We start from the raw sequence: 27,863 nt of genomic DNA on the forward strand, positions 1-27,863 counted from the left end.
TTTCTTCTAAAATTGAAGATGTTGAATTTATTTATAAGAACATTTTCTAGTTAAATAATAGACCCAGGGCCCAGACCAAAAGCGCTGTTCATATTTTTAGGTATTCCTCTGGACAAGAATTAAATAAGTAAAGCAATATTTAAAAACTACTCCAGACGTATTTTAGCTGTCTAGTTGAATTAATGCAAAATGTGAATGACAAGTCAAGATGATTATGTTTCATCAGTTACCTTTTCTATTTGTAAATAGATTATCATCATTATTATCAGACCTATTACTGTATTATTATTATGACTATTATTATTATTACTAATATTCTTGCCTATCATCAATATAATGGCAGATACGACAAATCATTTAAAGGCCAAGTAGTTCATGATGCTCCTTCCATTGGCTCACTTTATTCATCATCCCAGTATAGCTTCTGTATGAGCTGCCAAAGGGATTACATCAAGTATCCACCCCAAACAAAAAGTTGATTTGAATATGGCACAAAGAAAAAAATCCAACAAGTAGTAGTTTCATCAAAATGTGATGTAAAATGGGAAAATTATGACATTTTTAAGTTTTGCTTAATTTCTCAAAACAGTTATATATATGCACATCCTGAGGGTATGCATATATGGGAACTGATGACATCACTATTTCTTTTGTTTTTTATTATATGAAATATGATTTTTCTCCTCATTAGAAGGTGAAACAAGTTTTCTTCCTCCATGAACGTTGGGAATTTGTTTTAACATGTTATGGTGCAGTCAAGCTGGTCCATATTGTCATATCTGTAAAAAATGAAATATTGCAGGATTCAAACAATAAAAAACAAAAAGAAATAGAGGGACATCAACGACTCTCTTATTTGCATATTGTCGAGTCGTGCATATAACTGTTTTTTGTAAAATTAGCGAAACTTTAACATGTCATAACTTTCTTATTTTACATCCAATTTTGATGAAATTTTCAGCATTATTCTTGTTTGATTTTTCTCTATTGATTGAAATCAACATTTTTCTGGCTTGGACTTGACCTTTAAGAAAACATTTGAATTACAAAGAAAAAAGTAACTATTGCAGTAAAGCAAAAATATTTTAACAATACGTATATGTGAAACAAATGATCTGAAGCTCACAAATAGGCTATGAGCATGAGACGGCACTCTCAAAGTCATTTGCTATTCACTTTCTAAGACACATGGTGGGCATTTACATATGCAATAATTTCAATATTTCAAATGAGAATGTCCTAAATTTTCTTTTGATCCCTGAATGCTAAACATACAATTTTGGGATCTAATTTTCCATTTCAGGCAGCATCCCCCCCCCCCCCCCGTCACAAAAAAGTAGTGCCATTTTTCTCTCATTCAGTATGACTTTATGGTTTCAAGCACCCCCAGACACCCTATTTGACTTGTTTTAGCTTGCCCCTTTTATATAAATAACTTCTTTGTAATTTTGTCAAGGCTGCCAGTTATAGTTCAGTCAAATGGCTCTGTAAATTTATAAAGTGAAAAGTTCAACTATTAACAATAACATAACCCACACAGTACAGGCCTGCCTCCCTCTACTCCATTTCAATTCATCACACATACTTCATTCATTCCAATGAATAAGAATCCAGCCTGATATTTTGCAATCATTTTTATCATTAGGCCTATGCATCGACTCATTGCACTGTAAACTTATCAAAAATAGGTATGATAAAAATTGTTTCACCCAAGCCCAAGACTGAGAAAACAAAATAAGGGCAGGCTGCATTTAGAGTTTCAGTCAACTTTTGATTTTATTAGATTTTGTTTAAAATAAAATATGGAAAATACTAATAATAAAAATGAGTTACACATCTGCAAACGTATCAATAAAATTGCTTGTGACACAAACAGAAATTGAATGATTTAGCAGTCATGTCAATGTCTGAACTACAATGTCAATTCATTCTCCAAAATAACATTCATTTTCTGTTTAAATAATGCTTTTACGTAGAGCTTGAAACTAACGGGCCCGGCCGTCACCCTTATGTAAAGCATTACAACTATGGTTGTTTTTTTCATTATGAAAATTGCCTTGGAAACCTCAAATTCAATTAGCTGTTGAGTGAGCCCTGGTACCATGGTACTTGCCATAATGGCAAAGTTACCACAGTTGAGACTATTCATGAATTTGGGCTGCTGGTGTACCATCAAGTCAGTTTGAGAAATTTGTGATAAGCTTAAATAATAATTTCTATTAGATATGATTAAATCCTAACTCATCACCTGTAACACACACTTGACTATAATCTCTTCAATGATGTATTGGTAACATAATCACATAAATTACCAGTGTCTATAAAAAAACTTTTATCTCTTCAATGATGTATTGGTAACATAATCACATAAATTACCAGTGTCTATAAAAAACTGAGAGTGATCAAATTATCAAAATAATACTGCAAGATATGTTAGAATTCAAGTCTTGACAAAGTAAGACAGTTAATCAATAAAAAAAATATCATATACACACAATGATGGCACCATTAATAATAATTACAAAAAATATATAAAATTCAAAATCCCCATTGAATCTTGGATGAAAGATCAATTCAAAAGGACTAGCTCGGTCTAAATTATTCACATACTGAGATAACAAGGAAACCAAGATATTTGTAGAAAAATATTTTGAGGTCCCAAAGAATCGCTATAAAAACTAATTGGCATTTGTTTCATTAGCATACAATTAGTTTCTGAAATCATCTTTTTTAAAACATAAATCATACCATCTAATGCCTCATTTGAATACACATGCTTTCTAATATAACTATGATCATAAAAAAAAAGAAATTTCCCATGACTTAAATGTTGTCTTTACATACAGATCATAGATTTCTTCCATCTTCTTAGTTTTTAAAAATAATTTTGGGGATATTGGTAGTACCTCTACCACGATATCAGTTAACTATAGACACCACATTATAATCACAATATTCATGGGCATGACCCTTGGAAGCGGGAGTGCTGAAGCACCCCAAGATTTTCCTGGGGGTGCTCGTGTGTTTACTGTCCATAGGCAGCACCGCCTTGAATTCTGGTAGGTGTGGCAAAATGTACAAATATAACCAAAATGACCTCTATTTTGTAGTGAAACCCTTTTTTTTGGGGGGGGGGGGGGGGCTTGTCAAATTTTTCTGGACCAAAATGGATTCATTTTGTAGTAAAACCCCCTTTTTTTGCCTTGCCAAATTGATCAACACTTCCTGTAAAAAGATCATTCCCAGGACCCTGACAATATTCCATTAGCAATCTCTCTGTTTGCAATCATCTAGCACAAACAAATATACAGAATAACACAGTACATTGCAAAACAAAATTCAACAAAATATTAAACGTGAGACCCTTTCAAAGGGTAACTTCGGTGGGCTCATAGTATACAAATGAATGAAATAAATATTTCCATATATTTATCAAAGCAAGAAAATATGGATGTTATTGAAAGGATGGATGATGTTGGATGGACAGATAGATAGGTACATGTAGATGGATAGTTAGCAAGCTAGATAGACATAGATTAATGCAACACCCATATTGTAAGAAAAACAAAGCTTCATGGTTCTTATAATAATAATAATAATATGGAGCTTTTATATAGCGCTTAATACAAGACAGTTTCTAAGCGCTTTACAATTTAAACAGAACGTGAATAAAACAAGTACAATATAATCAATTTAAATAGAAACAAAGTATGAATATAAGTGTACAATTTTAAGGAGTAATTAATGTCAATCATATAAACAACAAATGGAATATAAAGAAAATAACAGATAACTTATGAATAAAAGAGATCATATAGTTACATGTATAACTATAAAAAATGAATTTAATAATAAATACGCACTACTCTACAAAATGACATTTTATATACATTCATGCACATAAAATGGTTTGATGAAAGTGCCGTGACAGTAGCAAAAATATCAAAAAAAATCATAATAAAAAAGATCCAAGAAAATTTGAATAATTCTTTTATCTTAAGCCTAACTAATGTTCATTTCAACATTTTAATTAAAGAGAAAGAGAGAGTTGAAAAATAACTATATTAAAGACACAAGAATTTGAAAATAAAAAGGGAAACCACTTTTGTAATGCTGAATCATATGGGGAAAATGCTTATACACCATAAGAAATTTGCATAACATTTGCACAATGACAAACTCTATCATAGCCTACACAAGTAGGTACATGCAATATACTTGACTTGATCATAGGCATTAGAAAGTTTACTCCTAATACCGAGAGAACTTCACAATTGATTACTTTTTTAATTTACCGGTATATATTACAGAGAAATCAGGAGATATTGATAAGTACACCTCCACCTAAGTATGATGTTTCATTTGAGTTAATTCACACTCATAGTTTTTTCCAGGTAAACTGGAGCAGTGGCAGTGAATAATAATTGAGAGAAAGTCTTCCAACTTAAAATATTAATTTATACCATATCACAGATCTACTTGTAGATTAAGTTCTGGCCATCATTACATAAAGCCATACACGCTAAGGGAAAATTGGCATCAGACTGATTAAAAATTCTCTCAACATATCTAAATTCCAAGAAAATATCCAAGCAGGACACAATTCAAATTCCATTCATGTCACCTGTTGACTTTTTTGTAAAATATAATTCAAATGACTACGTATCAATTGTCGCAGTCCAGGCAATGTTCCAGTCATTTCTACTGGCAGCTCCCTGCATAAAATGTTCCACGGATAGCATACACATTCGCATGAAAGGGACCCAATTTGTTTTACAAAAGGAGAGTCTCATTGTGTGATGCCCAAAATATAAGACTCAATGGATGATTATAAGTAGTGATGAAATCTGGTGTTGGTATTATCATAACACTAACACCAGCCACTCCTTACTTGAAAGGAGGCCGGTGTTGGGATTGACCTTGGAAATACGACAATTTCTGGCAGTTCCTGTTGAGCGCTGGTGTTGAATGTCATCTGCTGAACCAAGCATGCAAGCTGGTGTTTAAGACTTACATGTAATTTTCCCATTGACCAACAAGAACCCCAAGGGATTGGCAAAATCATGATTTCAAGTTCAGTGTTGGTGATCTGAAGCTCATGATTAGGAACAGGATGAAACATTCCCATAAAATTACTTTTTACAGTTAGAATGAGTGCACATCCTTAGAGCTTTATACATCTTCATGGAAAATAATATTTATTTTAGGGGAATCTTGAAGCGATTTTAGCCTTTTCATTCTGTACAACGAGATTATGCTGCAAATTCTCACCGAGTTCACTTTTGTTGTCGAGACTTCTCGCGAAAGTTGACATGATCGGCAGCACAGTGGAGGTGCGCGTGATGCAATCTGTATTGTTCCTCTGAACCCAGCTCGGTTCAGTGGCCTTTTCATGCTCTCAACACCAACACCGAACACCGCACTTGAAATCACTCAATGTTTTCATTCAACATACGTTAGCAATTTCTGAACCATTATGGCTCAATCAAATATCACCGTGTTTGAAATTTCAAGTCTAACACTTTAGGCATTTACATTTGAGTAATCCACTTCAAATGCCACCTCTCACAATACTGCACAATATACATAAATCATAATTGTCATCCAGCACAGTTTCTTTATTTCAGACGTGTGAAGAAAGCTTCAGCCCAATGCAATGGCTCAAGATCAAAGCAATGGCAGAGAGACTTGTGCATAGCCTTGTCAATAGTATTTCAGATGGGATTTTAATCCGTCCACGAGGACATCCTTCAGTCGTTGGACAAGCTCATCTCCTCTTCAGAAACCTGGGAGATGTAACATAAAGAGACAAAATTGATAACTACAACTGATTGTAATCTCCTATACATGATTTGCCATAAATGTGCAGTTATGCTACATTTTATAATCGATACATAGCTTCTATGTAACAGGGTACTGAAACGTTACATTATCAGACAAATCAAGATTTAGGATTGATACATTTTTGTACATGGTATGCTATAGACATACAGTTATCCAACATTCCATGATTGATTGTAGCTTTTATGTAACAAGGCCTTAGATGTATCAACAAAACAAATATTTTACAATTGAGACTTTTAGAACGAGTGAACGAGAACGGCGAAGCAGTAGACTGATCATGTGTGTCAACGCAGTCGTCTGTCTATGTTAACTACAGATATGAATATTTTATCACTTGACGTGTATGTACGTCCGCATGAAAGAGCATGATAGCGAGCGGGTCATGATATGCTGCGAAGCCCAGAAGATCTGGCATACTATAGCATCACAACCCGGTCAGGTGATGCGAAGGTGCAACTTATGCACACTTGCTCATTCATTTGCTGTAATTCCTTTACGCGAGTTAGGAGATATAGCGATATACATTTTGGAGTTCAGAAAACAATTTCAAATATGATTAAAGATAATGCATCATACAACTTACATGTAAAATCACTGAACATAAAACTACAAATAAATAAATTAGATAAAATATTCTGTTATTACCTTCAATTTCTTTGTGGCATTGCATTCATCTTCGACATCTCTAACTCGGCAGTCTCCCTTGGAGTTCTCGCACCTCTGCAGCATACGCTCAATGATTTCAAATAGGACGTTGCCTTTGACGTAGTCATTGTCAACAAGGTTCACCAGGAAGTAGGTGTCGTGGATGAACTGTATGATGTGCCAAGAGGGCGAGCCTTCCTTGTAGAGTGTTCCCCAGGATTCTAGCCACAAGCCAAATGCTTCGTCCTGTGGAAGAGATTATAATTTTAATGGTCACTTGAACTAAAATTTGGGGGCTTTTGAAAGTACAACTGGAACAATGGGTAAAGAGTTAGCCCTCATGGTCTCCCTCGATGTTTGTGAGATAAATCTGTATTGTGAAAAGTTCATGACACAATGTTTGATGATTGTTTGAAAAGTTGTGGTTCTCGGGTGTACAGTTCCGAAGATACTCAGTAATTTTGTAAGTGCATGTCAGACTCAAAATGGCAAAAATATATGTCTTCATGTACAAATACAATGCAAATTCTGTTCCTGGTCAAAATTAATGTGTCATTATTTCTACTCTTCTAATTAAAATGAAATAAATTTTGTCATGATCAGAATAGTATTACAGATGATTTGGAAAAAAAAAACATTTACCTTAAAAAAAAAAAAAAGATAAACAAGAAAATTGTTGATACTTTTTTCTTTTTCAGGACACCACAAAGTGACTCAAAATCACAAAGCTAGTGGTTCATGAATAAAGCCGAACAGCAAATACATAAATTATTTCTGGGGCAAAAGTGACTTGACATACACATAGGCAGAGATACTTGAATGTCTATTCTATCATTCATTATTTCAAGCTTTTCATCTCAATACTGCTATACAAACACTCAGAACAATTAAGCGGTTGACTTCTGATTATTGTAATTCCCATATGATTTGTACAGGGACCTTCCGGTTTCATTAGGCAATGGGTTAATGCATCAATCACTGACCTTCCATGACATGAAGCTGACCGGGTCCACAACGGTGGGCTGTTTGACCTCTGCTCCGGGGAAGACACCCCATGTCACAGCGTTCGGCTTGAGACGGTCGGCATTGGTTATTGTCTCAGTGCCCTTCACACAGAGAAAAATAATATATCCACTACTTTTAGATGAAATAATAATGATAGTGATAATCAGTTCTTAGAGATGCATAATACCATACTATAAATAGTCTCTATGTATGTGGAAGATTTGTCTTAATTTTGTATAGGGCTAAGTGCTTCTTAAAAAGGTATAGTTTAATACAGACTTGAATCTGTTGAAATCATCAAAGGTAGATCATGGTAGATAAATCTCATAAAATATGTGAACATTATGTGCAAATAAGAATTGAGATAAGAAGTAAAATCATGAAATATCCCAAAGATGGTGAAAATGTATGACAAAAAGTTTTAATGAGTGCAACAATAATAAATCTTTCGCTAAATTATTCAAAGCCCATCAAGTATCTATATACAGACAAAAAAAAAAGATTGCACCATGTGGGGTAAGACCAAACAAAATGTAAACAAAGAGGGTGTACACCAACTAAAGGCGATACAGACCTTGGCATTGACGACGTGGTAGTTGACAAGAGGAAAGTCCTGAAGAATGTGAAGCAACGCAGCAATGTTCTCTCGAGAGCAGAAAAACTCAAGGTACGCCTGCAGAAAGGATGAACAAGAAAAACAACAGGAAAACTTTGAGAGTGGAATTGAGACTTTAATAGCGTGTTAGCAACAATGTACGAATGAAGTCTACTTGTCAAGGCATTTATTGAACAGGAAATGGCAGTCATATTGGGAAAGCTAATGCAATGAAAATGAAAAGGCAGGAAGAAGGAAACAGAGAGCTACATGAGAAGTAACACAGAACATGGAGAGAGCAAAAGTGTTTGGGAAGAGCAAGGTAGAAATTACACAAAAAAAAGGGGATATCCTTAAAAAATATTTCAAGGCAGTTTTATTCATGCCTGTAATGACATATTAGGTTATGATAATACTTTGAAATGTACAAAAGCTTGAAATTGTCATTTATTTGACAAGATCGCAGGATACTTTATATTGACATGGTGGCTTAATATCCTTGTGGAATTGACATAGAGATGCCATCTTGCCAAGTTGACTTATAACCAATTTGTATGTTGACATTGGGATATACGTCATCTTGCCAAGTCAACTTCTAATAAGTCGCATGACTACATGCTGAGATAGAGGGTTTAATCCCAATTCGTCTATTGCCAATTCGTCCAATTGCCAACTCGTCTACAATTATTTGGTCTACCATCAGATCGTCCACTATCCACATAGTCTAATTGCCCATTCGTCCACTTACCATTTCTTCTAATAACCAGTTGGTCCAATAGCCATTTAGTCCATATACCATTTGGTCTAATTGGACAAAGTGTTAATTGTACAAAACAAATGAAATGAATATTAGACCAACTGGTTATGAGACGAAATGGTCATGTAGACGAAATGGTGATTAGACGAAGTGATTATTTGACCAAATGGTTGTTAGACAAAATGTTGATGGACGGAATGGCATTAGACTAAATGAAAGTAGACCATGTGGTGAGTGGACGAGTTGGTAGTAGACAAATTGACAATTTACCAGATAAAGTATATCGCCAAGCTTGAAAAGTCAAATTATAAAAATTACATGTAGTAATGGCTCGATACATACGATAAAGTAACTCGCAATAATCAGGTGGCCATGATGACATATTACCTTTCAATTTTTTACTTGACAAAATGACGTATGACGCTACGACAACATAATAGGCTATCATAATGACATGGCAAGAAAAATAGATGGAACTTGAAAGCTTCTGGAGAAGGCTTAAATAAATTACCTGCCATTAAAACCATCCATTCCTGTTGGGTGACATCTATACAGCAAGGATGCGGTATATGGTATACGGTAAATAGAAGAGAAGGTATGAAACTGGCTCTACTGACATTTTTGCTCCTTGGAATACCTTACAAATTCTGAATGGCTACAGTTTGGGGAAAAGGTAGCTATACTGTAAGCTCTAGATCTTAAATCAGAATTTGATTATGGTCAGAGTAAACTCAAGATATTTTCAGGATTACACTTTAACTTAAATAGGTTTTAATTATGGATCGTCCTACAAATTTAAGTGATGATGAACTGACCAACACTCTTGTTACCTCTGTTATGAATAACTCTAATCCTATTCCTTTTTATATGCAATCAATAATACAAAGAACAAATTAACCTATTACTTTGTATGGGGGGGGGGGGGAACTGAAACATCTTGAGGGGTAAAGTGCTTGTTGGGCTACTCAAGTGGCATCATAATTAAAGTGGTATGAATGTAATGAGCAATTAATTGGTGTTTTATAATTCAAATGGACAACTACTTTGTTGCATTATGGGTTAGAAACCTGGCCAGATTCAAGGAGTTGAAGACATGAGGAGGTGCTGGTTCATAATGGCTTTAAAGGAATGAAATAGAGGACATCTTAGGCTTTGGCCTGGCAAAAAGAGCTTCTTTTTCCCTGATAAATTTTGAGTGCAGGAAATAGACCAAAGAGCAAATGATGTCAACAAGGTTTGTGTAAAAAAAAAAAGGTAAAATGACGAGGTTAACTGGCAAGAGGTAAAACATGCAATGATGAGTAGCGCATTAGTAGAAACCAACCGCACTGCTACTTTACCATTCACCACTGTGAAACAGTACCTGTCAGGCCAGATAATAAGAGCCCCTGTCAACAGGCTTATGTTACCTTTTGGTAGACATAACCATTAGATGCCCCCCATCCTACCACCGGATCGGAGGATGGTTCACCGTTAACGTTGGGTTGTGAGTTGATGGTGAGCACGCCGCGCTTGTTGATGGACACCAGCTGGGACGACACCCTCATCGTCTCGGAGGACACCTCGTCATCGTTCCATGGAAATCGTGTGATCTGTGGATATGGTTGACGTTATCAAATGGGTAAAAATTATTGGACATTACATGTATACAAACCACTTTTAAGAAAAAAGATACATCTTACAGAAACAACATATTTCATTCTCTCCACATGACCATGTGACCTGTGAATAAGGTCAGAAAACGCACTGGCTCAGCACTATCAAATTTGTAGAAACAATGGATGCCTTTACAAACCACTAAAAAAATGCAGGTCAAATTTTTACAGGAACGCCATCTTTCTGCCCAAGCACAAGACCAACACTTCACTTGACTACTTAAAAAAAACTTTCTAATCCTTAAGTTTTACATCCCAATACTATGAAATTAATGTCATCAACTGGTCTCTGCCCACCTTGTTGCCATATCTGTTGGGTTCTCCCGACAGGTAGCACGTGAAGATCTCACTGACGTCTTCAACGCAGGTAATCTCCTCGCCCCACATGGCTCGCAACTGCTTCTGGTCGGACTTGCTAGTCAGGTAAAACAGATGGTAGTCCCTCAGCTCACCAAAGGCTGGAGACGAGGAATCGCCCCAGCGGCCATTGGGGAAATCGTCCCATTCTTGAGTCCTGTAAACATAGCTCTTGGGTCTGGAGGCCCAGAAGATGGGACGTACATCCTCCTGCTTTCGCTTGAGGTTGGCAGTGGTCTTCCACGGGAGTGATCTCTTTGGCTCACCACACCATAGTCCAAGAGAAGATAGGATCTCGATGGTGGCTACCTCTCGGTTGAGGGTATAGATGTGAATTCCAAACACTTCTCCGCTAGAAAAAGCAAACAACTAATTTAACATCAGACTACGCAAATGGGGATTCAAAGGTAGAAATTTAGTAATCCGCACACACAACCATGAAAGAGTTGTGTGCGCTTGTAACCATCATAATCATACAAATTATGATCAAGTATGAGTGTTCCTGGCATTGTGGTGCACTGGCAGGTACTTACAATGGTGCAAAACCATAAGGCTACTTGGAAGCTTTTGCACAACACTGTTAATACCGAAGATGCCTGCATTGCCCCTTCATCACAAAGTCAATTCTGCGTGTTATCCGGCATGTCTGAAATACTAGGGCAGAAGAAATGGATTCAAATTTGTTTGACTTTTAAAAAATATCAAAGTCAATAAAGCAAAGCTGCAAAAGTTCTTTATGACATCACTGCCTCCTTTCGTCTCGGCATTCAAAACCGCATGCACCATCTCAGCACACTGGGTTTGTATATATTAGAAATAACATATTCAATATTAAAGTGAGTGTTAATGCATTTTGCTGTAGTCTTGTTGCACTCCTGGGCAAGTTTGCCCCCCAAATAAAGAGCATATATGTGATCTATCTAAGCTCATGTGATTGGCAACAATTGTTACTTTAAAATCTGAATTGCAGCTTGACTTCTAAATGCTGATTTTGAATAGACTCTGACCCGTTCCCTTTTCTCTCAGTAGACTTCCCTCCAGGTATTTCTACTAAAGCTTGACTTATTATTTGCAGAGAATACAATGTAACTCCATACCTTTCAAATAATTCTTTGCACATAGTGACGGCCTGATGGATGCCGTAGTTCCTTATTGCAGCATCATTTTCTTTGATTGGTTCGATCACATCCATGATCTCCTGAGGAACGTCAAGCTTAGACAATTTCACCAGACTCCTTAGAGAGTGATAACCCTGGTTAAAAGCAATATTGTTTGTAATGGTAATATTAGTAGTTGTTGTATGATGATCTTATTCAAAGACATACATGTACAATGTACATGTATCCACAACCCTAATGACTTCATGGAGTTGGCTTATGTAAATAAACCTGGGCTTGTAACACAGTGATTGCTAAATGGACTCGCCAATCAAATTCAATGATACACGCTCATTCAATTCAAAATACTGACCAGGAACCAATCAGTAGTGTTCTTTCATATTTGTGTTACGGGGCCAAGATCTACCATGACATTGTGACAATTAACCTTGATTTTACAAACACTCTCATCAAACCAATATTTAGTGCAACTCCAGGTACTGTACTTTGCTTTAAAGATACGTATACAACTAGAATATAAGCCATCTTGCCGTTAGCTCATGAAATACTCTTCGAAAAATTCCCATTTTCCATTCCAATTGAAGATGTTGTTAAAGCCATCCCTGACACAGCATCATGCATAATACAAAATCTAAGAAAAAAAGACATGGCATAGACCAGGTGACTAGAGTAGAATGTCAGTGATCAAATTTGGTAATTTTCTGCCTTTGGCACATTGGACATTATTTGGGCTACTGTCAAATACCAACCATAAAACACTTTGTTGCTCTTAAATGGATGTGATGAAAAGAATATTTCAAATTATTTAACCAACGATGAAACCATGAATGAAAACCACCTTGAAACAGAGCTGCCAACCTCTTTTGACCAATAAACATACTGATCCATAATTAAAATCATATTTTGAAGGAAAAAAAAACACATTTTGGTACAAAAATTGATAAAATACACATATGAATCATGCCAATAAAAAAAACCCATACTAATATCGTTAAAACACATTAGTTGGCAGCTTTGTTGAATGTTTAAACAACCTTTCTATTTCTGTGTAGAATGCAATTACCGCATATTCTCTTGCCTCACCTGTATGGGCATGATTCCCGGGATAATTGGCACGGTGATTCCTATTGCACGACAGTCATGGACAAACTTGAGGAATGTCTTGGCTTTAAAGAAGAGCTGTGTGATGATGAAGTCTGCACCTGCATCGACTTTGGCTTTCAGGCACTTGAGATCCTCCTCGTAGCTCACAGCATCGGGGTGACCGGATGGGTAGCCTGACAAACAAACACCACGGTAACTCAATAAATATATTCCTTATCTGGTGCTTTCATCAGAAAAAATGTTTCCAGAAAGGACATGTGGACGTTTTGTCCGACAAGTCTCATTTTATCTGATGGTTACCATAGGAACCTAGCGTCTCATCAAATCAAAATCAAGGAAAGATGTCAGATGAAAAATGTTGATGAAACGCTCTCCTGAATCAATTACTGTCACTTCCAACCTGCATGTGTCCAATAACACATTCCACCTTCCCTTATTTCTATGACAGTATTACGACAAAATTTAACTGAGGTAAATCATAATCTCCCCATTATCATCCTGCAAGGCAGATCATGAAATCACCGAGGATATACACTGTAGACCAAGTTGGTTAAAATGCATTTCTTACGATAACTTCTAATGGGAGGGGGGGGAGAGGGACTTCAAATTTGGGGGAAGAAAGATTACCTATGCACTGACAAAGCACTTGGTTAATTGCACCATTGTAATGCTTTTATTCTTCTTTGGAATAACCCTCCTCCAATGTCCCCCCCACCCCTCTTATGGTCACCATAACTAACAGTACTCTGAAGTCAAATTATTAACTGGCAATTCCAAATTACCTGCAACTGCAATGACAAAATCGTCCCCGAATACTTTTCGAATATGTTTGACAAGATCAACAGCATAGTTAAACCCTCCCGGAGTGGGTTGCCATTCGTCTGTGTGACCAGGAATATCTGTGAAAAAGACAATCTTAGTAAAACTATTTTCTCTCAAAGCAGAACCATTAATATAGGGGATATAAATAATATCAAAAATTATAAAACAGGAAAATTTTCATCATTTTCCAAAACATAATTTTAGATAAAAACTGCAATTGGCAAAACATGGCACGTGGAACAATTCTTGAAGAGGGGGTGCTGGTTTGGGAAAAAAAAATAACAAGATGGTGTATAGTACATGTACATGCAGCACCCCAAAGAAAAATCTTGGGGTGCTTCTTCACCCCTCGTCCCCCTGGGCCATGCTGCGAAAGCTCCCTATAAAATAATAACATATTTCAAAACTAAAAAAATCAAATTCAGCACTGAACATCGATCCGAGTATTACCTCCACGAAGGGCCAAGATGTTGCGGATACCACACTCTTTAGCCCACTCCAGATGTCTGGTGATCACATCCGCTGATTGACTGACACAGCACATGTGAAGCATGGTGTCCAGTCCGCAGTAATTGAGCATGGTCCTGGCTATCTCCATAGAGCTGGTCTCCTTGCGCCCTCCAGGGTTGCCAGCAGAGTGCCATGTGATGTCGCAAAAGAGAGGCCCACCATGGAACATACGGTCAAATCTACGGAAATTAAATCAAAGATGGAGAAAAATACACTGTAAATGGATTAATTCCTTGAATGCGCCAAGCAGCTGAAGCTTACGCCGGGGTAATATAATATATAGTGCGCCATTGAATAGACAACTAGATAATCGGCACCTCATAAATGCTTTATACAATTATCATTATTATTCTGCAGTCACAGACCCTAATTGACATATCATTCAGCAAGTGGGTCTGAGATAAATTTACCGTATTTCCTCTTGCTGAAGTTTGAAGAAGCTACAAAAATACAATCTCATTCATCTATGCTAGTCTACAAATTCAGACCACTGTACTGAAATTATACATCTGAAAAGAATTAGCACCTTCTCTCTGTAGTGTTAAAAGGCACATTTTTAAACACAAATTATTTTACAAATTTAGTGACTGCATACAGAAAAGATACAACAAAGAAAATATCCTGACTTTTTTTTCTGCCCATTCCATATTAAAAAAAAAAAACCCAGAAAAAATACCGCTCTTTATATTTTGACTGGGTGCATAATGAAAATAAATGTTCATGAAAAATTTCAAAATACATGATCCACATTCCACAAAAATAACTTATTATTTCATATCATCCACAGCATAACAGTTTTGGGACAGAGACATTCATTGACAAGAAAAAAACTTGAATAGTTAAACCTCATTACCAAATTTTTTTTGAGAAATTCCCAAAACTAAAGAGAGGCTTTAACCCTTATCAAAGGACAAGTCCATCCCAACAAAAAGAGAAAGATCCAACAACAAACAACTCTTACTGAATGGGGCTGCATCGGAATCCCCCCCTCTTATGTGCAATGTAGTCTTGTATACAGTGGCGTACCTAGGATTTTCCACAGGGGGGCAAAACCGTCCGCCAAAAAATTTGACAAGCAAAAAAAAAAAAAAAAAAAAAAAAAAAGGTCTTCGATCACAAATAAAGGATTCCGTACCAGAAAAAAATTGACAAGCAAAAAAAAAAAAAAAAAAAAAAAAAAAAAAAAAAAAAAAAGCTCGTCAGGGGGGCAATAAAGGTCTTCAAGCTCGTCAGGGGGGGGGGGGCAAAACAGGTTTTTCAAGCCCGTCAGGAGGGGCAAAGATACGTCTTTTGCATTGGTTGTGACTCGTCAGGGGGGGGGCAGAGTGCCCCCCTGCCCCCCCCCCTGTAGGTACGCTAGTGCTTGTATACTATTGCATCACGGGCAAACAACCTGGCCAGATATTAGTAATAGCCTGCCCCACCCCAAGTGGGGCAGGCTATTATTAGGCTGCTGGATCATTTGGCCTTTAAATGACCTAGACACATCAGCAAACAAGCTTGTTGTTTATCGGTATTATGAGACATTGCCCTATTGACGTCACCTGAACTGACAGAGAGGTCACCTTGACAATGATAATCAGCCATCATGGCTTATCTAGATCTACTTTAGTTTGCTTTTCAGGATGATAAACTTGACTAGACCCTGTGTCTCATTTTCCGGCGGCCGTGTTAGCCCAAGGTGATAGAGGCAATTGTCTTTGGACGCCCTTCTACACCTATCTTTCTGTTCTTGACATTCCTCCATGTATTATTAAGGTTACCTTCACACTTTTAAGTCAACTGCAACCCCCCTCCCCGAGTTACAGATTCTGGGTAAGGGGGTGGGGGTAGGGATATTAAGTCAGCTGTGCCCTATTCACCTAGCAAGTGTGAACTTTACTTTTGCATTCTAAAATTCATTGGCTGTGTTCACTCCTTAATTTCTCACCAACTTTAAATCAAGTTTTATTTCTTTTTATGATGACCTATTTTTTAGGATTTTCTTTTTTCAATTCATTTTATTATTTGTTTCATCTTTACTATTCTTTTATATCTTCATCATCATTATTAGGATAATCATGATTATTATTCTCTATTTTAACATTTTTTTGAGGGGTATCCCTGTAATAGCACTTCAAAAAATTAATAACTTTTTAAGAATTTGCACCCTCCCCAGGAGTCCCCCCACCCCCCCCAAAAAGAAATTCTTTTTAACCTACAAAGATCCTGTTCACTACTATAATGCTGAGAACTTACAAGCAGAAGTCTAGATACACATACATTATCATAAATTAAAAATAGGCTTAAATGTCATAGAAAAAACGTATTACAATGAAATAGTTTTAAATCTTTTGAACAAAATCATGAGAATCAATTATTTTTCTAATCATTATTTTAATCAATTTTATTTTCATTCTTCGCATGGTCCGGAAATGGTTTTCACTTTTCTGGGGCTACTTCTTTCATTTCAATTTTCTAGGGCTACATGTACATCTTGTTTCTCAATAAAAAACTGCTTCATAAATTCAATTTATTTCTAAATGTTCTTGAATATTATTTGTGGCAGATATTAGGGCAACTTTATAAGAAACATGGTCGAACCAAACCAATTTGGCTGTCATGAGGGTGAAATCGTCTGTTGTCCTTATGTATTTCCTATGCTGATTAATAGATAATAAATTTCTGCTAAATCAAAATTATAAGCAACCATTCTAATTTTACACTAAATACTGCAGCAGACCCGCAAATTGATGAAAATGAATGCACATACCTTGCTACAAGATTGACTGCACCATTAGCAGTCCTGGGAGGAAAGAATTCCAAAGAGAACCAGCGTTCTTTATTGGCGATACGGTTGGCAATCTTCTCGGAGAGTCGCATGAAGGGCAAGACCGGATCCGGGGAGGGGCTACGAGAAAGAGATGTGGGCGTCAGGTTTCCATTCTGATGCAACGTTTGAATAAGGGTTTGGAGATTTGAGACCGAGGCTTCCTTCTGAAGGGGAACTCCATTTTGATCAACTGGTGTCACAACTGCCATGATAGGCAAAGAATTGCAAAGTGCTTTGATGGTTTCTGCTTAATCTTCCACTTCTGGATACTAATGCTGTGAATTTGTAAGTGTTATCCTGCAAATTAATAGACAGAGAATATCACGAGACATGATCCACAAGCATTATCGACATACAGAGTTAGGGTAATTTATTCAGCTTAAAAAAAAAAAGAACAGTGTAAGTTATATGTTTCAAAAATAAAGTTCAGTATTTATTTTAGAGCTAGATCTAGTCTAGACAGCTGGCAGCCGTCTGTTTCGAGGAGTTTTCTAACATTTTTATTTTTTAAAAATTTCTCCTCGTACACAGACTGCTCGCTATCGTGCAGCCACTATTAGGGGGTTAACAATGCATAATCCCCCCCCCCCCGACGGGGCTCATCGATTTTTGTCTTTATTTCAGATAATATATAAAAAGAACTGTACCAAAATAAAGATTATCATTCTGTTTTGGCCTAAAATGCACCAAAACGGGGAAAAAACAGTGACTTACTTCGGCTGTCGCGCAACTTCGGTCTCTGTATTTGGCGAGTGGAGCCAACGGAACAACCAACATAACAGGACCGAAGCTTTTGGTCTAGATCTAGTCTAGACAGATAAATAGACCTGTCTATTTCTGTCAGGGATATGCTCCGCTAAGACTTTGTCTGGCTCCACGGCATCCCCTAAATTTATAAAAATCAGAAAATGTTGAAAACTCCTCCGAAACAGCAGATTTAATATCAGTCTACATCTAGTCTATAAAATCACATTAAAAAGCAGCTGTAATTCTGCGTTATTGAATTGTCCATCACCCCTCCACTTTTAATGTCATAAAATGTTGGTGGATGGAGATGAATGATAGGATAATATTAATGAAATCATAGATACAGTCTCAAGCTCTTCAGGCTTTGGATGGTGACTTCTTTGGACTTGGGACTTCCAAATAAATAGGCCTAATATGTTCATTCATGTTGACGTCCATGCTGTTCCTCTTCAGGGACAGCAATTTTTTCGTCTTAAGAATAAGAGGGCACGCTATTTATATTCATATCAAAGACACTAGATCTAGCCTAGCCTAGGCCTACAAGGGAAAGACTAGGGTCCATCCTCCAGGCACCACTATTTTACACACAAATTGATGCAAAGCATTACGATAAGTTGGCAAAGTGTCCAGTCTTTTGACTTTTCACTGTAGTCTAGACTTTGGTAATGTTAGACCGTTTGTTGACAAACAGTCAGTCTCACCACTGCTTGTTTCGCTTATTTTTTTTATTCGTTGATTTCCAAAAGTGGCCAGCAATAATATTAATCTAAAAACAAAAGTATCGATTGTTTTTAAAGGTATTAATTGCCTTGGCTTGCATTTATTGGTGTCCAGCCAAAGCGAGGCATGATGTAGACTGAAAAATCTGCTGTTTCGCAGGAGTTATTAAACATTTTCTGATTTTCTTTTAGTCCTCCTGCTTCTTTGACTTTGTATCGAGTCAACAGTGCCTCGGAGGGCTAGGCCCAGCCCCAGAAATGCCGCCCCGCGGAGCCAGGGGCCGATTGCACGAAAGGGTCTTTCCAAGGACAGTCTTTCATGTCGCCCGTCTTTTATGATGCGCTATAAGCAGGGCGTTTCTGAAATTTATGATAAACAAATACAGTAGAGGCGCTGGTCAGAAAATTGGGATTGTCCCAGTTTAGAGGGACTGTCTCAGTTTTTAAAGATTTCTTCACACAAGAAATCTAGTAATGTAAAGTTCATTCACCTGTCAAGTGCCACCGGCACCACCAATCAAGTGCACTAGTGACTAGTCAATGTAAACATATCACTATCAGGTTTCATATTACATTACAAGATTATTGGAAGACGGTAAGTCATGAAAAATAGATGGTGAACTGGGGGGAATTGAGCCTTTTTTAGCACTCTCAATTCCTGTAATTGATGTCTTTGTCCCGCAGGGGGAAGTGAAAAATAAAACCGTCCCCATAAACAAGGACAGTCTCAATTTATCAAAACAGACTTGGTATTGGTAAGTCAACGCTCGTGCTCTTAAAGGCCAAGTCCACCCCAGAAAATTTTTGATTTTAATCGATAGAGAAAAATCAAACAAACATAACGCTGCAAATTTCATCGAAATCGGATGTAAAATAAGAAAGTTATGACATTTTTAAGTTTCCCAAATTTTTCACAAAACAGTTCAATGCACAACTCAGCGATATGCAAATGAGAAAGTGGATGATGTCCATCACTCACTATTTCTTTTGTTTTTTATTGTTTGAATAATACAAAATTTCTATTTTTACAGATTTGACAATAAGGACCAACTTAACTTAACCATAAACTGTTAAAACAATGGTAATTCCACATGTTCAGTGAGAAATAAAACTTTGTTTCACTTGACAAAGAGGAGAAAATTAGAATATTTCATATTCCATATAATAGAATACAAAAGAAATAGTGAGTGGGTGACGTCATCAGACTGCCAATTTGCATACCGACCAGGATGTGCATATAACTGTTTAGTGAAATTAAGCGAAACTTAAAAATGTCATAACTTTCTTATTTTACATCCGATTTTGATGAAATTTTCAGTTTTTTGCTTGTTGGATTTTTCTCTTTTTTTTCAAATCAACTTTTTGTTGGGGTGGACTTGTCCTTTAATTATTTTTAATATTATTAACTAATATTTATTGAAGGAATATGTACAAACATATCAAATTTGGGGGGAAAACTTAGTTTTGGCCCATGTACCTTAGTTTGGGGTCAAATTCCTAACCAAAACTTATAATTTAGGTCTACTTTCACCGTGGGAAAGGTCTACTGTGACTATTGCCCCGGGAACCTCGACACGACGTCTTTAGACAGTGTGACTATAGACCAATGCAATGCGTAAGTGAACCAGGCGTCAGTGGGGAGTAAGCCTACGCCGGGCACGGCTACGGCTCTAAGTCTAAGAGTAGGCCCTAGACACTTGTTCACTGCAACCACCCTGCCTGTGGGGAATCTACAGGTTGGACTATGGCATGCCAATGCTGTACAGAGCACACACTTTAAAAAATGATTAAAATATCACTTTTGTGACCCAAATTACTAATTTCTGTACAGTTGCAATTTATTTTTCATTAGTAACTTGGGAATAATTTTTGTATTCACTAGAGCGCTCAAAAACTTGAATTTTTGGCATATTTTTGTGTACGCCCTCTATTGGTGGAAAATAATATGGCAAGAAAATTTTCATTTTTTAATCTCTATTTTAAATTGAGAAAAAAATAATTTAAAGAATCAAATTTACTTGGGCCAAGTTGTATGACGAATACTAATAGGTGTAATGGAAACTGTCACTGTCAGTGTAAAAAAATCAAGCATTTGTCCCAAAGAAAAAGTGAAAATAAGCCAAACATTGCCATCCTTAGTTATTTTGCCACACATGGAGATATAACTGAGAACAAGGTTATATCATAACCTTGTTCATTGAATGAGTGGCCCTAGGGCTAGGCCTAGATGACTTTTCTCCCCAGACGCCTCCAGGCCAGGCTAAGTAAGCCTACGTAGAGTTTTACTCCCCAGTCGCCTCCAGGCTAATCTGGTCACTTGACAAGCACAACGAGTACGATATACGGTATGCCAACGGAAGTCTGTACCTATATAGGAAGAAGAAGGGCAAGGGCCGGTGTACCGGCGGATCCTGCGCCTGGCAGATACTGTTCTAGGCACCAAATCCGCCGGCGGATATGGTTCTCCTCCGGCGGATTCAGTACCAAAAAAGGCCACTCCCTTCGGAAGATATCGTTCTTGCGCTATCGCGATATCCTTTATTCATCACGTTCACACGTCATGCATGCACGCGTCTCATTTCTCTTATGGCAGCCGTAGGGGGAATCGAAAACAGTTTTAATTTTCTGTGGCATCTCAGATAGATTGAACATATTACATCAATATTTAATTTGAGGAGTTTGAGGGGGTATATGGGAATCAGTTTATGGTCCGTTGCAAATCTTGCAGTTTGAGCAACTTCCTCAATTTTTAACAAATTTTCATGAAGTTTGGTATAAACATTGTGTGATTTTGAGTTTGGTATTGGGTTGGTGTTGGAGTTGGGTCAATTTTTACACGAGTATAACACCAAACTCTATGTTTAGCTGTCAATATTGTGATCTGAATTATTTGTTATAACTCAGAATAGGTTTTGGAGATAGTAAAAGCAATCTAAAATGTGCTTCCAACATCTAACTTGAAATCACCCATTGGTCTTGGGGTAAAGATGTACAAGAAACATTTTTTGTATGTGAAGGAAATTGTGTTGCCATGGTAATGGTTTGAATTACTTTATTGATTTTCAACCAATATACATTGGTCTTGAGGTTAAGATGTGCAGGACACATTTTCCATGTGTTGAAAACCATGTTGACATGGTAACAATGAGTAAAATAAATTAGGCAAATATCTTGGTCTTGGGTAATATTTGGCAAGACATTTTTTCAGATGTGTGAAACTGTTGCCATGGTTACAGCGTATGGCGAGGGTATTATTCACCGTCAGAGATAGTTCTAGTTAAACTTAATATTCAGCCATGGAATCAGCTGAAAATTTGAGGTTGAATTTTCTATTCTAATATCCATTAAAAAAAAAAAAATTGCAATAAGTATTTCCAAGCAGTAGTTTTAACTAAAAAATAATGCAGTTTTACTTTTACTATTAAAAAAAAAATAAAACTTTGAATGGTAGCAGTAGATAAATCCAAGGACCATTACACCTTTGTAATATAGGAATGTTGCTTGAAACTCAAATGTGACACATTAGTGACGCTGTCGGCTATTGTAGTAAAATATTGGATGGACATTAATTAGCTAATGCTGGTAGTGAGAAAATGTTTTATGTAACTGTATAAAGGTTAAGCTTTTCTTCATATTCATTTACATGCATTAAAGTGGAAATGAAAGAATCAAAGTTGTAAAGAAACAAAATAAAAGGGTTCACACCGAAATGGTACTTTTAGAGTATTGTTCTGATGTGTTTTGTAAATGTTTATGACTTGTGTCAATTACACCTTAATTGTGATGAAATCACACGTGATATATCCCATTATTCAGTATCACCAGAAGTACAGGCGATATTGAGGGATCCAAATCTCTCCTTTTTTTTAAGGAAATGTATTTTTCATGATCATTTATGGTGTGGTGGGTGTGAGGCATCTGTGACAGCTAGAGCAAAGTTTGGGAGAGTTAAGTTTAGGGAATGTGGAGAGCTGCTATGTGGGAAAAGAATTCCTTTGAAGATGAAAGGAATGGTGTATAAGAGTTGTGTAAGATCGGTGATGTTATATGGGAATGAGACATGTGTTTGAACAAAAATAAGATGGGGATCTTAAGGAGGGCAAGGAGAGAGCAATGGTGAGAGTGATGTGGGATGAAGTTGATGGACAGGAAGAAGACTGAGGACTTGATGAAGATGTTAGGGTTGGAAGAAGCGAAGGACCAGTTGGCAAAGGCGAACGTCGTGCGTTGGTATGGGGACGTGCTGAGGAGGGATGATGGGCATGTGTAGAGAAGGGATCTTGAGTCAGCGGCGTAGCAGGGGGGGGGGGGGAGAGCCAAAAATTTTGTGTAATGAGGCGATTATTTTGAAAAGGCCAGATATTGCGTATCGGGCATAATTTATCTTTAAAAAAAAGTGAGCGAAGCGAAGAGAATAATATTTTTCACTCTTCTCTCTTTAGATTCCTTTTTTTTTGGTGGTCTGTATACGCCACTGTGAACAGGATTCTGCGGCAGTAGCGTGAAGTGTAAAAAAAAAACGAGGGGCGCAGTATAGCACATGAGCTAAAAAGCTGCTTTATATAAGTCCCGAACGAAGCCAGCGAGAAAAAAAATCACCTTTTCATGATAATACTACTAATAATAATAATGGGTATTTAGAGGCGCTAAAAACAAAACGTACCATAGCGCGTACAATGTAGGAATAACAATTCAACATTTGCAATAATTACTACAATATTCAACATAAAAAGGGAAATTAATTATTGAGGAAAAATGTATGTCTTAAGGGAAGATTTGAAGCCAAGAACACTGGAAGCATTTCTTATTGAAAGAGGGATAGTATTCCAAGTCTTGGCAGCTGCTACAGCAAACCGTTTTTCGGCAGAGGAGAGTTTTGACAAGGGAATGCAAAGTCTGCATGTGTCAGTGATTGAACGAAGATTACGAGAGGGTGTGTATAATTTGATGGTATTATTAAGATATTCAGGTGCTAGATGATTTAGAGTTTTGTATACATATAAACAGACTTACTACTAATAATACTTCCCTTATATAGCGCATAAAACTGAAAGTTTCTCTACGCGCTTTACAATAAATGAAACAAAATTCACATACTGCACACAAAGAAGAATCTAACTTTGAGCTATTTTTTGGCATTATATTCAGTAAATAAAATCATATTCTACACTTTTCCTTTGCTTTTCTTTCCTCCTTTCTTTTTGTTCTTGTTTGTAGAACTTTTTGGGATCATAGCCCAACCCTTCCATACGCAGTGCTGTGCGGTTGGGGTCCGGAATTTTTTATATCAAAGCCATTTCCTCGCAGATTGCCGCTATTTTAATCAAATCGCGGGCATGTACAGGATATAGCTTTTACAAAACACATTTATTCAACCCAGTTGCGTAATGAACCAAATATTTTGAGGGGCAAAACATAGTAATGTGGGAAAAATCTGTAAAAAGTCGCAAAGCGATCGAGCTGGAAAAAAAAATGCATTTTGAAATTAAATTCGAATTATGTAATTGATTTTTCCATTAGATTCAGCAACTAACAAATTTCATTGTTTCCATTCATTTCATTATACCTTGTCTCCTTTAATTTATTATATTTCTCTTGGGTGTGGAACCAAGACCCCCCCCCCCCCGCGCATGTGCAGTAATTGAACGTGATTGTGAACGGGAAGCGTTATAGAGCAATTTGAGGTTCAGTATAAATGAAGAGCCCCTACAGCTGTGTGGGGTCTGGGGCAAAGCCCCGGTAGCTTATTTACATAAAATTTAGCTAGCTTATATATAGCACAATGTTGTATGCAGTCCATCTTTCTTCCTGCTCTTTAATTTCAATCATCGGAAGCCCGGTCGTGTTATTTTTTTTTCTTGTCCCTTTTCTTTGTTTTCCAAAAATTAGCTTTTGACTAATTGCATTTTACCTTCGTTTCGCGCTATTGTTTGCCATTTTGTCATCTTTTAATTTATTTCCCACCGTGCTATTGCATTACATAATTATGCCTGTTTTGGAATGATTTGTTCTTTCTCAAATGTTCTTCTTTCGTTCATTTTCCCGATTTCCTTCCTTTTCCGTTAAAAAGGGTTTTTTTCTTCGTTTTCTTTTCACTTTTTCCTTTCCTTTTCCCCTCATTCCCCTTTCCCTTTCTTTCTCCCTCCTTTTTTTTCCTTTCCCGTTTTTCTTTTATTCCTGGTTAAATCCGCCAGGGGGCAACTCCCCCCCCCCCGCCTGTTACGTCATGAATATCCATTAGGTGGACTGATGATGTCACATCTCCACTTGTTCTTTTGTAATTTATTATATGAAATTAGGTTTATTCAAATTTTTTCCTCCAAGAACTAGAAAATTTTGAGTGACAACTGATTTAGTGCATTAGATATTTATTGCTGCAACTTATTTCATTATAAGGGAGACATATTATTCACACAAGTATGAAATAAATGAAAAAAATATGGTTTTGTGTGATAACATATGAAAACGGAAAATGGGGATGTGACATCATCAGCCCAACTAATGAATATTCATGATGACTGTTTTCACAAAATATTGCTTAACTTTAAACTTCAATAACTTTATTATTTCTTATCCGATTTTGATGAAATTTTCTGCATTTTGCTCAGTGAATTCCACTCTATGTATTAAGATATAAATATTTTCAGCCCGGACCATCCCTTTAATTCAGATTCCTTAACAAAAATATTGAAAAAAAAGGAATAAAAAAAAACAAATAAAAAAAATACATGACAAATTAAAAATAGGCCTACAATAAACTACATAAGATATTAATCATGTTTTGAAATTCTTTTTTTTTAATGTTTTCACAAAAAATTAGCACTCTACAAGCAATAATATGAGTTAACAGCAATATATATTCATAAACTAATTTGCCTCATTTATTTTGAAATTATGAAGTTTTAACTCGTTGAAAATCTGTAGTTTTATAAAAACCATAGGCCTATATGGGGGTACAAATTTTCGCCAGTCTGGCAAACTTACACTAATCACGGTGTGAAAAAGCACAGTTAAAGATATCAATGCATACTGCGGACTGAAAGTAGTATAAATTTTCACGTAGGGCCTACAAAACAAAATGATGAAAATTTCATCAAAATCTGATAATAATAAATAGCAAAGTTTTGGCGCATGTGCCACTGCCAGGTCTATGTATACATGATATATCGAGTCATTGTTTCTCCTATTCCCTCACCCCCATCGAGCCCTTCGTCAAAAGCTGTATGGATCCGCCCCTGAATAAAAATTCACTAAAAGTCTAAAGGCGGACGAAAATCCCCCCCCCCCCATTGGTAACGACATTGCCAGAGCCGCGCATGCGCGCGCTGCCGAGGTTGGACGTCTGTCCAAATAAATATTACACGTATCGTCAATAGAACCAAATCCGCCGAGGAACCAAATCTGCAAACATCAAGCCGCGTTAAACCCGGTTAAAAACGATATCGGCCATTAAGAACGATATCTGCCGGCGGATACGGTATCCGCCGGTGGAACCAAATCCGCCGCTACACCGGCCAAGGACATTTGTTGTTGTTGTCTGTTGATACCGCAGATCGAAAAAGCTAGTCTAAATTTGTTCACACAGAGACTTGAGTTACCGTACCGTACCTAAGGCTAAGGCTAAGTTAGATCTCAGACTCAGTTCTCTAAAATTTTCGTGCAATTTTCTGACTTTGTGTTCTGCGCGGCGCAGTGTTGCAAGTTTCCTCCCTAAAAATGCATAATGGTGAAAACAATAAACAAATTGGCCAACAAACTTCACAATATAAACCAAAGTAGGCTTAGCTTTACGAAAGGGTCTATAAAAATTGAAGAGTAGAAGATACGTGCCTGTACAACAAAGCAGAACAAGACTACGATATCTCGTTTACATACAGCAGGTGCTTCGACGTGCGTTCGGCGAAGGTTGAGAAGCGAAAGAGACCCAAAGAACATCGCAGCGTAATTTTATGCCGTTCGCAATTCGGCATATATATATCAGAGTGCAGTTCGTTGAGCGCCCTCTAACGTTACAGCGAAACCACCGTTCAATGCAGCTGTATCGATATCCGAATGCGTCTATCACACCAGAATCAAAGGTTGATTGGAATATCACATCACGAATTGAACTCATGTTCATTTCTTCCACCCCTTCCACCTACCTACAAAGTCAAGAGCATGATGCGCATTCAGCGCTGAGCTTGGATAGTTGGGGGTAAAATTAATATAGGCATGCATTTTAAACGTCTTTTTTAAATTGTAATAATTGTATTGTATTTATTTTCCATTCATAAAAACATGCAAAATACAAACAAAATACATCAGATATAATTACAAAATAAAATAAATACATAGGAATGGCTGGATTGCCCATTCAGAGTGGAAATTATTACCACTCTGTTCTGCCTAGGGGTCCAGAACATAATAAAATAGATCAGATTGTATTATAAACATCATTAACAACAGAAAAGAACATTGTTAAACACAATATAAAGTAATGAAAACTAGACAATAGACATAAAACAAAATTTAAAGTTATGAGTTCAAGCCATAGAGATGTATACTGGTTCAAGCTACAAGCAAATACACCCCACCCCCTCCCGGCAAAACAACGTGTTGCTCAGAGATCAATGTAATTTGAAATCTTAGAGCTCAAATAAGTAATAAATGTAGTTAAGTCTTTGATAAAATAATTTCATATCTAAAGGTAAGTCATTATATAGGCGTGAACCTCTATATATAAACATTCTACGGCAATTTTCTGTATTTGGTTTGGGCATAATCACATTACCTACGGTTCTTAAATTATATGAGTAATTACAATATTTAAATGAATCTGCTAAGTATAATGGAGCCAGGCCGTTCAATGATTTGAACACCATTGTATATATATATGGATATTTCTTCGTGATTGTAATGACCTCCATTCGAGTCGTTGGTGTATTTCTCTATTTGATATTCGATTTTGCGGTTTAATGAACATTCAAAATGATACGGCCAGCTCTGTTCTGAATTTTTTGAAGACGTTTAGTATATTTCTTATTTGTGGATTCGTACACAATATCAGCATAATCAAATAAGGGAAGTATAACTGAACTATACAATGATTTTAGATTACTTTCAGTTACGAAATGTCTTAGACGTGCTAAATATTTGACAAGCTTATTAGTTTTCTTACATAGTTCTTCAATATG

General features: G+C 36.7%; 1 protein-coding gene across 1 annotated transcript; it reads right to left on the reverse strand.

Moving 5' to 3' along the window:
* Positions 1-1,750: 1,750 nt before the first annotated feature.
* LOC129276741 (methylenetetrahydrofolate reductase (NADPH)-like) lies at positions 1,751-26,674 on the reverse strand. Its single transcript, XM_054913145.2, has 12 exons — positions 26,521-26,674; positions 17,165-17,521; positions 14,353-14,591; positions 13,863-13,979; positions 13,060-13,253; positions 11,956-12,110; positions 10,799-11,210; positions 10,256-10,438; positions 8,069-8,167; positions 7,473-7,595; positions 6,490-6,735; positions 1,751-5,786 (listed from the first exon to the last, which is right to left on the reverse strand). The coding sequence occupies exons 2-12, from the start codon at positions 17,431-17,433 to the stop codon at positions 5,751-5,753; spliced, it is 2,073 nt and encodes a 690-aa protein (XP_054769120.1). The 5' UTR covers positions 17,434-17,521; positions 26,521-26,674; the 3' UTR covers positions 1,751-5,750.
* Positions 26,675-27,863: the final 1,189 nt, after the last annotated feature.

The sequence above is a fragment of the Lytechinus pictus genome, chromosome 14 (assembly GCF_037042905.1).
Source record: "Lytechinus pictus isolate F3 Inbred chromosome 14, Lp3.0, whole genome shotgun sequence".
NCBI lineage: Eukaryota > Metazoa > Echinodermata > Echinoidea > Temnopleuroida > Toxopneustidae > Lytechinus > Lytechinus pictus.